At 43.9% G+C, this 15572-nt stretch overlaps 1 protein-coding gene across 1 annotated transcript in view; it reads left to right on the top strand.

Moving 5' to 3' along the window:
• The first annotated feature begins 706 nt into the window (after positions 1-706).
• ada2a (adenosine deaminase 2a) overlaps positions 707-15572 on the top strand; it is a 58172-nt gene continuing 43306 nt past the window's right edge. Inside the window, exon 1 of the mRNA XM_086009046.1 lies at positions 707-2127. Coding sequence (XP_085865172.1) covers positions 1847-2127 — 281 coding nt within the window. The 5' untranslated portion in view covers positions 707-1846. The remainder of the gene's footprint in view (positions 2128-15572) is intronic.

Below are 15572 nucleotides of genomic sequence, written 5' to 3'. Positions count from 1 at the left end.
GTTATTTTAGATTTCCAGCATCCGCAATATTTTGCTATCGTATGAAGGGTTATGATGAGATACATAGTGATAGATTATTTCCAATGACTGGTAATGAGAGGGCACAAATTTAAGACAATCACAAAAAGAATTAAAGGGGAGTTCAGAAAAAAAAATCTTTACACATAGATGGCTATAATGGGGAATTCCTCACACAGAGTTGTTGAAACAGAATCCATAAGTTATTTTAAAAGCAAATTAGATAGTTGCTTGAAAAAAAGAGCCTAATTAAAGGCTATGGGGGGTAATTAGGAGAGTGTAATTAGACGAGCTGGTTCATGTGGAGCGAAACAGCCTATTTCTGTGCTGTTACATTCACTGTTTCCATAAAATATCAAAACTTTATATAACTAAAATATTTCAGATGGTGTTTGAACTTATTTTGAAAAATACAGTCCTTTCCTTTCCTTTCCTTTTTAGACCTCCCAATGTTCCTTTCCTCTTCCGAAAGTGCTAATGTATTGCCAGGGCATGCTTCCTGAAGAGTCTGACTGCAGCTCTCTCTGTTCTAGTAACTTGCCCAAGTGACCATTTATGATGTGTGAGCTTATAGGGTGATTGTTGGTAGGCTATTTGACACTGGTGGCATAATATCAAAGACTAGTCCTGTCCTCAGTTAATGCCCAAGCATATGCAGTTTAAAGCAACGGTCACTGGACAAGGATCAGGATTGGAATGAGAATCCTGACTGAATTTTCCCTTCGCTAGCCAAGCGACGCTGAAGGTTATTGTAGTGGCCCACCACTGCCCCAGCCAAGATTAGTTGCCCCAGCACAGGCCAGGGATCAAACCAGGGAATCTTTCTGGTTTGTATGGCTCAGCATCACACTGGGCAGGGCATTTAAATGTAGAACCATCCAAGAGAGTAAGGACTAAAGTCTATCCATATTCAGTATCAATTCCAGTGTTCTGCAAAAAAATTAAGTTACTGAGACCAAGCAGCAACTCGTGTAGCTGTCATCTCTTACTGTGCATGAACCTTGTGGATAAAGTTAAACATGCAGGAATATTTGAAATAGTTCCTTGAGTTCAAGTTTGGGGAGTGACCTGTTTCTCAAGCAATAGGACTTTCTAGTTGCAGAAGACAACTGAATGCAGTTCCAACCTGCTTGCAAACTTCTAACTACTTGATATTTTAAAGACTTCTTAATTTCTGAATAATTACTTGCATTCGAAAAAAGTATAAATACACTTATCTCACTGCTTAGTTTATTCGTATATTTTGAATGAAATAGAATAATGAAAAGTTTGGGACAACTCAATGTTTCTTGGTACAATAAAGCAGCTCCTGAATGCCCAACAAATTTGGCGACTCTTTGCACCATCAATACTTCACCGAGTCTTCAATCGGCACATTTTCCTGAAGTTGGAAGCTTGCCTTGGGTATGTTTTATTATTTTCCAACCAGGATACTTGATTGGGTGTCTAGTAGTGGTGAGGAATACCTGACATGGCTAGTTATGTCTTCTTGTATTCTCCCTTTTAAAAAAAAAAATTAAAAAAAAATTTGAGCGTAGAGCACATCACTTTTTTTCAGGCAAGAAAATTAGGTGGTTCAATTTGAGGATTTCTCCCTAAGTATCTCTCGTACTGGTTTAGGGTTGCACAGCAGAAAAAGTGATCATAGTGAGGTAGGCAATGCCAGTCTTTTCCTCCCCATTTCCTCAGGGTCCAGTTGAAAGAAACCTCAATCCAGTTAGATCTGAGAGACTTGAGTGTCAGGCAGCCTTGAGAGTCTGCCCTGCAATCAGTGAATTGTGAAGCAAGGATATGTTTAATATCAAAACCTGTAGTTTATTTCTACTTAATGGTTGGTTTAGACTTCAAGCTGTTTATTAAAATGTTATTGGTTTATTTTTCTTCAGGTGCTGGTTTACATCTCCATGATTATGCCTTACTGAGTGTGGATTGGCTAGTGAAGAATGCCACTTATCTGCCTAATTGTTACATTTGCTTCACGCCTGTGGGAGGCATCAGGTTTCATTATTTCCTCAGAAACCCACAGAAACGATTGGCAAAATGCTCAGAGTGGGTTTTGCTTGAGAAGTATAGACATCAGCTTCAAAATGTCACAGAATTTGATAACAGGTACACATTGATCATTTGTAAATTTGAAACATTTGACTTACTGAATTATATATTTTTTCCCAATTCTCCCTACCTCTCCAGAAGGAGCTGATTCATGCTGGAATATGTTTCCATAGATGTGGGTATTCTTTCGGTGCCTCACCCAAGTGACCATTTTTCATGTGTGTACCTTGACAGTGAGTGTTTGTAGGCTGTTCAATTGTGCAGCACACTGTGTAGTCGAGGCCAAATCTGACTTTGTTCAGTGATTATGTGCACTTTGCAGCATCACAGCATGGATAGTGATAAGGAGTGGAAACAATAGCTAATTTCCCCCTCTTTTGTGTAGGAAAGCTGTGGTCAATTGCGCTGCTGCGGCTGCCCTGGATGAACTTAACTAACTCATTATAGACTAATGATGACACTTGGGACTTACCTGATCTGTATGGCTCAGGACCACACTGAGCAGTGAAGCTACCTCTGAGAGGTGGTTTCAGAATGTGATTGCAGTTGTTTGTGATCTGAATTTGCCCTGTTTATCCACCCTGGGCAGATTTGGAGATCAGTGACAACTTTGCAGTTGCTCTAAAGCCTCTTTAGTAACTTTATAAATTCTGGCTGTGAACCTTCCCTTTATGGTAGAGAAAGTTCATGTAGCCTAGCAATATTTGTAAAGTCTGTGGGTTGTACAGTTAATAACGACACAGACTTCAGGAATAACAAACAAACAGGTCTTTACTATTCGAAGGTCAGGGCGAATCTGCCCCAGCAATCCTGCCACAACACTTATATACTGGTGTGGTCACTGTCGGTATTACAGTATACAGAAGCCAAACAAGTAGTGCCACACCTAAAGTAGTTCTCTTAAAGGTGAACGGTTACATACAATAGTTTCCTTAAAGGTAGACGGGTACATACACTACAATCCTCCCTTTTTAGCTTATTACTTACAGAGCCCCATTAACATACATATCTTCAACTTCATATAAAACACTTTACAGATATAATCTCGGTGGGAAACAGTTCACAAAGTCAGTCTCTGCGGGAACAGTTCACAGATTCAGTCTCCGATCTTGACTTGGTCCGAACAACATCTCTTTGGTGTAGCCGGTTCACATGGATAGTGTGACTCCTCCATACCCTTTTCCTTGACGTAACAGCTTGAACTTTCGTCCTGTTGAACCGGCAGTGCCGACTTTTATAACCAACTGGCTGTCTTGATAATTTCCCACTTTTCAACTAATTTAGCTCCTTTCGTAGGTCCCCTCCTGAGCTGGTAGAAGTGATAATATTTTAGATAGTTATTGTCTTCTGCCTTTTCTTTTTCTTTTCTGCCTTTTTGAGACTCTCGGGGCTCCTTTCTCGGCTGCCAGCTGTAGCGCCACCAACTCTCTATGTTCCTTAGACCTTAAGTGTTTCATCCTGATTTCAGCACTTTGGGAGTTTTCCTCACAAACTGGGCAGACCAGATCCTCGTAATATTCAGTGTCACTCAACAGGTCATGGTAATATTCGGGGTCGTCCTGAGTTAGGCCAGCGAGAGGGCCTTCTACTTCCTCCTTACCCATCTGGACGTTAGCCGACTGTGGTTCCTTCCCTAGACATCTTTCTTGAAAAGACTTCCTCATACATTCATATTCATCACGCTCTTCCTGGGTTGTCTGCCATTCCTTCACTACTGTCCTCATTTGTGAGTTCAATACCTTCCCTTCCATCGGGGATTGCGTTATCCGGCTATTTACTCCTTCTACTGGAGTAGCTGTTTCCCCATTCTTCTGTTCAATTTGACGTAATTCAGCGTCCTTTTGGCATCCTTGTAAAAGCTGTGTTGCCACCTCAGCTATCTCCATCCCTTTTGGAAGCTCCGAATTCCTTCCCTTTGAAGCCTGAAGCTCGTGTTCCCCTTGTGGAGTCTTGTCACTCCGCCTGTGAAGGAGTTGGCTGGTTGTTAACTCTTCCCCGGGGACACTGTGGATCAGCTTCTTCTCTATTTCATCCACCTTTCCCTCTGGTGCTTGGGTTTTAAGCGCTCGAAGAAGTTGCGCCTTGATGCTCTCTAGCTCCAGTTCAGGGGCCATTCTTCCAGTCTCTGTTTCTCTTCCAGTTGCCTTTCCTTCCACTGCCCGGATTCCCAGTTGACTATGTTCTTCAAGTTGTTGAACCCTGGTCATTTCCGCCTCATATTTGTCTTGGGTTTCCTTCAGTACTTTTATGAGTTCTTGAACCTCTTGGATTCCATGTTCTGCCATGTCTTCCACCTCCAATTTTTCATCGATGGATGGAATCTCTACCGATGAGTCTGTCTTGGCCTGGAGCTCCTCAAACATTTCCTGCATCCTTTGGACTTCTTGCTCATGTTCAACCTTTAGTTGCTCATATGCTTTCACTAAAACTAGCTTTTCGGAGGTTGCCGAGTTAACCCCCTCCAGAATTGTAGCCTGGGCCTGTTCATACTGTTCTTTCAACTTCTTACACTCTGCTTGTAAGGAGTCGTAGAGAGGAACTGGGATAAAATCCTGGCTGCCTGAAGATTCCTCTTCATTTGTTTCGTTCTGCAAATATTCTAACTCTTGAACAGCATCAGGGAGATGTGATCGATACTTAGCCATGATGGCCCTATGGTCGCTCTCAGCTTGAGCTAGCTGCCTCTGTTGTCTTTCCAGGTTCTCCCATTCGGTGTCCCAGAATTGTTCCATTGTTTTCATCTCTTGTACGAGACGGTAACTCAACTGTTCTAATTGTTGTTGTATTTTACGATACGTTTGAGTCCGGGCTCTGTGTTCTTCCGTCGTGGATAAGTCCTTAACTTGGACAGGCTCAGAATTCTCTGTCAACCTGGAGTTCTGCTCTGAAGCTTTATCCTTCTCGGTAGCATAAGCCTTTATGCCTGTCTTCGTTTTCTCCACCATAGTCGGCAAGTCCATTTCAGCCTTGTCTTCCATATTTGAGTTAGTCTTATCGTCATCCGTTCCAGAATCTGAGCTGATTGCTCGTACCGAGTCCTCACTCGTGATGGCTTTTAGATAGTGCCATTCCATGTCTATTTTCTTAATCCACTCCCGCCCTAGAAGTGGTGGTCCTCCCTCAGGTAATACGTACAAGTTCATTCTTGGGTGTTCTTTACCCCTCTCTCTCACCTTGACTCTTATCTTCCCCATGGGGTATACTTTATGCCCCGTGTATGTCTGTAATACGAACTTGGTATTCCTTAAGGGTATGTGAGAGAATAGCCGGTGGTAGTCCCTTCGATTGATGACTGATAGAGCTGATCCAGTGTCCAACTCCATTCTTACTTGGAATCCAGCTATTCTTAGCATGACCCAGATAGTTTGTAGATCAGCTTCCCTCCCCACATTGTGAATTCTCAGACTACCCAGCTCCTGGTTGTTTGGGTCTGAGTCTGAATTCTGTTCGTCTGAACTCTTCTCAGCCACCTTGTGTACCTTGCTGTACTTTTCTTGTGGTGGCTTCCTTTGGTTGTTGGTCTTCTTCCCTGACCGGCATACCTTTGCGATGTGACCCAGTTTGCCACATTTCCTACATTCTTGGTTCTTAAACCAGCATTGATTCTGGTCGTGCGTTGTCTTCCCACAACGATAGCATTTTGTTGTATTCGAGGTAATTTGGTCCACCCCGAGTGCCGCCGCCTTCAGCTGCATTTCTGCCGTTCCTTTCGCTGCGGCTTTGTGCGATGCAGCTATAAGAACAGCCCTGTCTAGTGTGAGGTCGTTCTCTTCCAGTAGTCGCTTTTGCGTCCCTTCTTTGGACAATCCACATACGAACTTGTCTCGCAGTGCCTCTGTCAGATTCCCTCCGAACTGGCAGTATTTCGCCAGCCTACGCAGTTCGACCAAGTATTCCGCGTTACTTTCGTCTTTCCTCTGCGTTCTTGCATAGAATTTGAAACGTTCAGCCAGCATCAACGGTGTGGGGTTCAAGTGGTCCTTCAGCACAGCCACAATCTCTTCGAAAGTCTGATCCGCCGGTTTATCTGGTGCTATTAGATGCTTCAAGAGCCCGTATGTTTTTGCCCCCATCGAGTTTAGCAATGTTATCGCCTTGTCGTCTTCCTCTATTTTGTTGGCTTCACAATAAATCTCTATGCGTTCCACGTACGTGGCCCAGTCTTCTATCTCAGAATTAAAATCGTTAATATTCCCTCGCTTAGGCATCTTTCTTTCCTTGGGAGCAGCACAAGTATTTCTTTAAGTATTCTTATTTATTTGTTTATTTCAAAGATGGCGATTCTTCCCGCGAAAATGGCGGTTTCCCGCTCTTTCCTTATCTCTCCACCCACTTCAATGGCAGTTAAGATGGCGGTTTTCCCGCGAAAATGGCGGTTTCCCGCTCTTTCCTTCTCTTCCCGCCCACTTCAATGGCGGTTTCCCGCTTCTGTCGTCTTCTCCGCCTAATGGCGGCTTCCCGCGTTTCTTCCCTGGTGGAAGGGGTACGCTTTCCCCACAGTGGACAGGTTCAGCCGCTGGCTGGCTTCCGCACAGCTCCCCTTACTCGGCTCTGTCTTTCTCTCCCGCTCGCACGGCTCTACCGGCGCTGGGTACACCCCGTTCACGGATAACAGTTCAGCCGCTGGACTGGCTCTCGCGCAGTCTCTCTCCCCTTGCTCGGCTCTGTCTCTCTCTCCCGCTCGCACGGCTCTACCGGCGCTGGGTACACCCCGTTCACGGATAACAGTTCAGCCGCTGGACTGGCTCTCACGCAGTCCCTCTCCCCTTGCTCGGCTCCGTCTCTCTCCCACACGTTCGGCTCTACCGGCGCTGGGTACCCCGTTGGTGGAGAACAGTTCAGCCGCTGGACTGGCTCTCGCGCAGCCTCCTTTGGTCGGCTCTGCCTCTCCCACACGCTCGGCTCCCGTTCGCCTCCCAGCCCTCACGCAGTCCGGTGCTTCCCTCCCCGGCTGCGGCTGAGTTTCTCTCTTCCCGCGCCTGCTCCCGGTCTCAGCGCTTTGTGGCTTCGGTCGCTGCCCGGCTTTTCCCGCCGATCGCGGTCCGGCTATCTCACGACGCCGTTGGACCCGACTTCCTGACCAGCTCTGCTCCCCCTCGACCGTGGTCGAGTGCACAGCCCTTATCCTCCGGATTTCGTTACACTTTCCCCTACTCACAGTCTCCGCGGCCGCCTTGTTTCCTGCTGATCGGCTCACTCCGCACCGTGGTAGAAGGGTAGTCAGTGCCTGTTGCTGATGGAAGCTTTTGTTGCTAAAGTCTTCCTCCTTCCTCCTGCTGCAGCCTCGTGTTTTCTTCCAGCAGAACGACGAGGGCGGTTGCCTCTCTTCGACGCTCTTTAGTTGCTTTGGTAGTCTTGCCGCAGGGTACGATCGGACTCGTCGCCACTGTAAAGTCTGTGGGTTGTACAGTTAATAACGACACAGACTTCAGGAATAACAAACAAACAGGTCTTTACTATTCGAAGGTCAGGGCGAATCTGCCCCAGCAATCCTGCCACAACACTTATATACTGGTGTGGTCACTGTCGGTATTACAGTATACAGAAGCCAAACAAGTAGTGCCACACCTAAAGTAGTTCTCTTAAAGGTGAACGGTTACATACAATAGTTTCCTTAAAGGTAGACGGGTACATACACTACAATATTAATCTGATATTGCTGGGCTCCATAGGTGGGCTGAGAGTTTAGACTATCCTGGCCAGAACAAATGATGTTGCATTACCCCTGGAACAAAACCACCTTGTGAGTTGGTGTTTTCAGCCTCTGGAGACATGTACTCTCACTTATCTGAAGGCAACGTCAACATACAATGGTTTCTTAAGGACTGAGTGCTGTCATTCAGGCCCCAGAAAGACCAAACCACATAACCTCAGCAAAGCAAAACTTAATTGCACCAATTCCAGTACAGTGGTGATGGCGAGGATTCTGGAATTCAATAAGTGTACAAAATAAATTTATTGTAAAAGTCATCTCGCCCAACTGACTGAATTCACGTATGAGCCTAAACCGTGCCAGTAAGTTACTCTACAATGGAGAATATCTCCTCTGAGGCTGGTCCTGTCTCATCTCTTTCCCCGCGCATCCCGCCCCCCCCCCCCCAAAATTTCCAAATGAGCACTTGCTCGCAGGAGTCACCGGATAATGAACAAAAAATGAAACATGAGCTGATTTCACCCACCCACCACCCCTTCCCTAATCAGGAGCTATTGAGGTCAATGACAGTGTCCCAACTTGTCAAATAGAGCAGTCAAGGAACACAATCTGTCTATACTGATGGTGTTCTCCTATCTAGAATACATTGCATGAAGAGGCAGTGCCATCCGTAAAGGTGAAAAAACGCAGTATTTTGCAATATGTTCCACGGCATAGTGGTTAGCACTGTTGCCTCACAGCGCCAGGGACCCGGGTTCGAATCCGGCCTCGGGTGTCTGTGTGGAGTTAGCACATTCTCCCCGTGTTTGCGTGGGTTTCCTCCGGGTGCTCCGGTTTCCTCCCACAGTCCAAAGATGTGCGGGTTAGGTTGATTGGCTATGATAAATTGACCCTTAGTGTTAGGGGGATTAAATACGTGGGGTTACGTGTTGGTGTAGGGGTTACGGGGATCGGGTGGGATATGTGTCGGCGCAGGCTCGATGGGCCGAAATGGCCTCTATCTGCACTGTGGGGTTTCTGTGATTCTGTGATAACAGTCGGTACATTTGGATTTTGTGTTATTTGCGATGGCTTCCTATTCTCAATGTATTTAAAAATCCTCATTTTCATTTACAAATTCTTTGATGCCCTTGCCCTTCTTTACCTCTGCAACCTCTTCTAGCCATGTGTGGCAGCATGTTCCCTTCCATTCATCTGGCCTCCTTTGTATCCCCTCTTTCTTCATTCCTCTTTCAGTGGTGGCGCCTTTAGACATCTTCTGGAACTCTCTCTATAAAACCCTCCACTTTGTATCCTCTCTCACCATCTTCAAAAGTCTCTTTTTTTTTTACCAAGTCTCTGGTTATCTTTCCTAATTATTTTTCTAACGCTTGATGTCTCTTTTAAGTTGTCAGCTTGTCACAGTGGTAGCACTCTCGCCTCTGAGTCAGTAGGTTATAGATTCAAGCCCCAAGCTGGGGGAGTGCTGTACTGTTGGTGGTGCCGTCATCCAGATGAGACGCTACACCGAGGCCATGTCTGCCTGTTCAGGCAGATGTAAAAGATATCGAGGTGCTATTCGAGAGAGATGGGGAATTCTCCCAGTGTCCTGGTCAATGTTTACCCCCCAACCAACAGCACCACAACCGATTAACTGTTTGCTATGTGCAAATTGGCAGCCAGTTTTTGCCTACAGAACAGCAGCTACTGCATTTCAAAAATAATTCATTGTCTGTGAAATGCTTTGAGATGTCCTGAGGACATGAAAGGCACTATATAACTGCAAGTTCATTCTTTCTTCCATCCCTGTAAAGTGCTATTTTACTAAATTAAAGGTGATAGATAACTGAATGAAAGATTTACATAGGACCTTATAATGTTCACAGAATGTCTCAATTAATTACCTTTGAAGTACAGTCATGTTGTTATGTCAGCAGACATGGCAGGCAATTCCACACAGCACTGTCTTGCTAATAGCAATTGAAATGAAGGACTGGTTCATCTGTATTTTTGGTGGTGTTGGTTGACTGAGGCTTGGGATGTTGGCCAGGACACTAGGAGAACCCACTGCTCTTTGAATCGTATCACGGGATCTTTTACATCCACCTGAACAGGCAGATGGGGCCTTGGTTTTAATGCCCTAATTGAAAGATAACACTTTAGTATTGCGCTAAAATATCAGTCTTGATTATGTGTGATAGATACAAGCTATTGTTGAAAGTTGCCATTTTTGAATTGGTTGAAGCTCCCCTGTAATTAATAGTTCCATCAAGTCATATTTAAAACAGGATGACAGGCATCATCTTAGCAATTAGCTCCATGCTTTCTGGTTCAATAGGTTACTGGTACTGTAATCTAAGTCAGCAGCTAAATGTAGGCAAAAGATTATCTTGTCTATTTTAGGGACCTGAAACATTGTATACAGTCATAATAAAAGTGAAGTCGCCTTTAGTTATGCTGTTTTTAATAATTCATGGCCAACAATTGCATTATTCATCCATCAGATAGCACAAAATGCACTCAGTTAGATTAAAATGTTGCATTCATGCACAGAGTTTATTTCTGTACTGCTGTTGGGAAAGAGCAGTTCATTTTGTTTGCTGAAGGCAGAATAAAAAGCACTCTGACATGGAATTTTAAAAAGTTTCTAACTATTATAAATTCATAACCTGATGCTTTTAGCAGCTCAGTGGGTAAACGCATGATGTGGTACATCACTGGACTTTACAGATCAGGAGCAGTTCCTGGCTTCTCCTGAAATAGCTGATCTCAGCTGGATCAGCAGTGGGGAGGGTTGGATGTTGCAATTGGCCTCAGTATCCCCAAGGTAGCGTGGAGAAAAAAAATGAACCAAGGTTCCCCATGCTGATCATTATCCTGTGTCCCTTGCCAGTAGCGTGTGGATGTCGGCTGAGGACAGTATTGGGGTTGATTCTGATGGTGCCCACAGTCAAATCATCCCAGCAACCTGTGGAACGTTATCCCAAACTGAGTTATTGCCTTCAAGAGAGCAGGAATAAGGTGGAAGCTGGAGGAGAATAAAAAAGATAACCACATTTGATGAAAGTGCCCTTGGGTTTGAATGAAGTTTGAGACTTCCTTACCTAGCACGACGTTGTGGTGTTCTACAGAGCATTAGAGTATCGTGGCAGTACACTTTCAAAGCTGAGAGAATATCATAAACCACTCAGGAGTATTTATGTTCTCTCCCTGACCAGTCATTCCTAGCATGTCATCAGCCCTCCTTTTTGATTCCTTTGATACCAAGAGAGTGTTGTTGTCAGTCAGGCTATAATGTGCAGAACTATGGCTTTAAAGGCTGCATATTCCTTTATTTGATCGTGCATCTGCGCTGTTTGAGATCTGGTTCTCACTCTAAGTTTGACCCTTCTTGGCTATTAGTGCCATACCAAATACTAATGTTGTATGTAGGCAAATTAAAGTTCTGAAAAAACATGATTATAATCACATTTCACTAATGTCTCTAAATGTTTGTAGGAGTGAAACATTCAAATACACTTTGAAAAATGCTTTGTGAATGCAGAGGCATTTTAAAATACTGGGTATCCCTGGGCTAGGAAGGGGTTAACATTGGCAAGCATGCCCTCTCCTGATCACTAGCCAAGGACTTCTGGAAAGGATGAGGATCAGCTGTGATGGCCACTGATGGTCAAATAGCTCACTGTCTAGACTTGCACATGAAGAGGGATATTGGGTGAAGCAGCAGAAAGCTGCTGGCACCCACAGCAAGAGTCACTGTCTTCAGGAGAGGAGGGGCGAGGGGAAGATATGTAACATGCCATTGATGTTTAAAAGAGTTTGGTACTTTGGGTTATGAGGTTGAGGTCTTAACCTCTTGTGTGAACTCACTGAACACTGAGGTAGGTTTCCTAATTTCTTGGGAGTGTCACAAATCACCAAGAAATTCCATCCTTGGGGTGAGGGCGGGGGGGGGAGAAAAATCAACATGACCATTTTGAATCCTGTCTCCTTCCAGGCCATCAGAAAGCAGCATTAAACACTGTCCTATAGAGATTCATAAGCCCTTCCCACTCGGTGGAGAGCTCCTGGCATAGAAAAATTTGTAAAGAAAAATCTCAAAAATAATAATGAAACCTCTGAAGTTATAACATATGTATTTAAATAAAAGTAGACAAAGGCTTTGTAACTCCACTTTAATGTCTTCTCTTTTCCCACAAAAATCAAGAGGGAATAATTAAAGAGAGGATGGCAGCTGTAAGTGTATGCTACATTTTAGATGTGGTACACTGTATTTAAAATCATAACTATGTTGGGTGGAGCCCATCCATAGCAATAATAACCCAGGAGGGCATAGATTAAACAAATTCAGCTGCACAAGAGGCCTGTGATACCATTGCTTTGAACAGAATATCAAGGTTTAGCTTGAATAAAAGTAAATAGAATAAAGTTAAAAGTATTGGAAATGCTTACCTGAGGGCCCGACCAGTTAAAGCAGTGAGTAGCTAAGCCAAGCAGATCAGGAAAAGCCAGGTTGAATCCCCGCTCTGTGTTGAGTTGGCCGATCTCAGCAGGGATGGCATTGAGCAGTATAATTGGCCTCAGTGACTCCGATCTTCATCAAATTCCACCCGATATTTATCCAAGGATCTCTTCTGGAAATATGCGTGTGTGGACAACGGATGAGAACAGAATCGTTATTAGCTGTGATGTCTGTTATGATTCAGGCTTCCTTCATATGTATTTCTTCCTGCCCAATGCAAAATTCCACTTTCATTGGCCGTTCCTCACTCCTATGAACCAAGACATAAGTTTATGCACCAAGTAATCTGTTACATTGTTTCTCGCCAAACATATGAAAGGACGACCACCGGACATCCCAAAGCACTTTACAGCCAATTAAGTACTTTTTGAAGTGTAGTCACTGTTGTAACATCGGAAATGCAGCAGCTAATTTGCGCACAGCAAGCTCTCACAAACAGCAATGTGATAATGACCAGATAAACTTTGCGGGATAAATATTGGTCAGGACACCAGGGAGAACCCCCTTCTAAATAGTGCCATAGGATCTTTTACATCCACCTGAGAGGGCAGATGGGGCCTCGGTTTAACATCTCATCCGAAAGACGGCACCTCCGACAGTGCAGCACTCCCTCAGCACTGTACTCGAGTGTCAACCGAGATTTTTGTGCTCAAGTCCCTGGAGTGGGACTTGGACCCACAACCTTCTGACCTAGAGGCGAGGGTGCTACAGCTGATGCAGCTAAAGTAGGAATAACTGAAACATGGCTGCATAAAGAACAGGACTGGCAACTAAATATTGCAGGTCAAAACAATCAGAAAGGATAGGGGAAGAAGAAATGATGGCGTAGCTGTACTAATTAGAGATAACAATGGCAGTAGAAAAAAGGGACATAACTAACAGAAGATTAGAAAATGAATCCATATGGATTGAAATAAAAGATAAGAAGGAATCGATCATGCTAATAGGGATATGCTACAGACCATCTAATAGTGGAAAGGGGGTGGAGGAAGAAATATGTAAAGAAATATGTGAAATGAGTAAAGGACATAGAATAATAATCATGGGAGAGTTTAAATTACCCCCAACTAAACTGGCAAGAAGAGGTAACAGGGAATGGAGGTTTTACAATGTGTGCAGGACTCCTTTCTTACCCAGTATGTAAAAAGCCCAACAAGAGAGGGAGCATGGCTGGATTTAGTACTGGGAAATTAACCAGGACAGATAAGAAAAGTAAGCGTAGGGGAACATCTAGGCAATAGCGATCACAACATAATAAGGTTTAAGATAACGATTGAGAAGGCCATAAGTTAAGACAAAGACCAAAGTAATAAATTGTAAAAAAGCTGATTTTAAGAGGATGAGAATGGAATTAGGGAAAATAAAACTGGAAAAATTTACAGACAAGCAAAGAAATAGAAAAGCAGTGGGAAACATTTAAAACAGTGATCAATAGAGTCCAGGCTAAATATATTCCACTAAAAAGCAAGAACAAACTAGCCAGTAATGACACATCATGGATGAATAAAGAAATAAGGGTAACATTGAAACTAGAGACAAAGACATACACTCAGTACATAGACAACAAAGGATAGGATGACAAGGCAATACAAAAAGGTTAGGAAAGAAGTAAAAAAAAAGGAAGGCAAAGCGAAAGCACAAAATTAAATTGTCATGGAATATAAAAAGAAATAGTAAAGTATTCTACAGGCACATAAATAACAAAAGAAAATTCAGGATACCGATAGGGCTACATAGGGACATGATAACCTCAGGTAATGACAGAAATATTAAATAATTATTTGCTTGGTATTTACCAGGGAGACTAACATGGTGAACATGACATTAGTAGTAGAGATCAAAAAAGATATAAAGACATTTAAGATAGAAAAGGGGGAGATAATTGATAAACTAATCAAACTTAGAGAGGATAAAACCCCTGGTCTGGATGGATTGCCTCCGCGCATATGAAAAGAAGTTGGGGAAGAGATAGCAGAGGCACTATTTCATATATATAAAACTTCAATAGCAAACTGAATAGTGCCAGAGGACTGATGAACAGCTAATGTGATTCCTATATTTAAAAAAGGGGGAGAGAACAAGTCCAGGGAATTATAGACCAATTAGCTTAACGTCGATGGTAGGAAAGATAATAGAAAATGTAATAGAAAAACATCTAGAAAGTGAAAATATAATAAAGAATAGTCAGCACAGATTTCAAAAGGGAAGGTCATGCTTGACCAACCTTATTGAATTCTTTGAAGTAACAACAAAGGGTAGATAAGGGTAATGCAGTAAATGTAATATATTTGGATTTTCAAAAGGCCTTTGATAAATAGACTCATGACTAAGGTCAGAACATGTGGAGTCAGGGGACAAGTAGCAGAATGGATAGCAAGCTGGCTACAAATCAGAAAGCAGAGGGTAGGGGTTAAAGGTAGTTACTCAGACTGGCAAAAGGTGGGAAATGATGTTCCACAGGGATTAGTGCTGGGACCACTGTTGTTCATTATTTACATAAACGATTTGGACTCTGGAACCGGAAGGACAATTTCAAAATTTGCGGATGACACCAAATTGGGGGGTGTAGTTAATACAGAGGAGGACTGCGACAAAATACAGGAAGACATTAATAAACTTGCAGAATGGGCATGTAATTGGCAAATTAACTTCAATATAGATAAGTGTGAGGGGTACATTTTGGTGGGAAGAATAAGGAGGTAACATAATCCTTGGAAAATAAGGCCTAGAAATTCAGCTGTTTGCGCCAGCCGTTAGCGCCAGATTTCCGGCGCTATCCACTTAGCGCCCGGGCACCGCCGGATCTGCGCCTACGCCGAAATTCAGCTGGGCTTTAGCGCCGGCGCAAAGTGTTAGCGCCCGCTCAGCTGCGCGCGCATCTTATGACGTCATTCCGTCGTGCAACGCCGTTTGTGCGCCCCAAACCGGAAATTCAGTGGCGCCCGGCCGATGTGGCCGTGGCGCTGCTAAGAACTGTGAAATGGAACTCAACAGAGGCCCTGTGGGATTCGGGGAGCGCTAATTAAAGGGCACATCCACTCACCCATAAAAGCCAGCCATTTCGCTGCAATGACTTGACTGGTTTGGATTTCTGCACAGAGAGCAAGGCACAGAGATTACTGATTTCGGACACCATAGGAGAGGTATTTTTGGCTTCTAGCCAGTGCTTTGACATTTGCATCCTTGTGATTTTGCTGTTTGGAACTTTGTAATGGGGGCTGCATGGGGGGCCAACCCTCAGTTCCTACATTTTGTGCGAAGGGCTCGCAGACGCTTTGAGAGAGGGCCAGGCATGCCTAGACGCAGAGGGGCCATTAGGCGTCGCCAACGTAGGCCTTACCCAGTCAG

This window comes from Somniosus microcephalus, chromosome 16 (assembly GCF_052327205.1).
Source record: "Somniosus microcephalus isolate GS21.2 chromosome 16, FLI_Smic_1.0, whole genome shotgun sequence".
In the NCBI taxonomy this organism is placed as follows: domain Eukaryota; kingdom Metazoa; phylum Chordata; class Chondrichthyes; order Squaliformes; family Somniosidae; genus Somniosus; species Somniosus microcephalus.
Note: the sequence above shows the minus strand (reverse complement) of the source record. Positions and strands in the feature narration are given on the sequence as shown.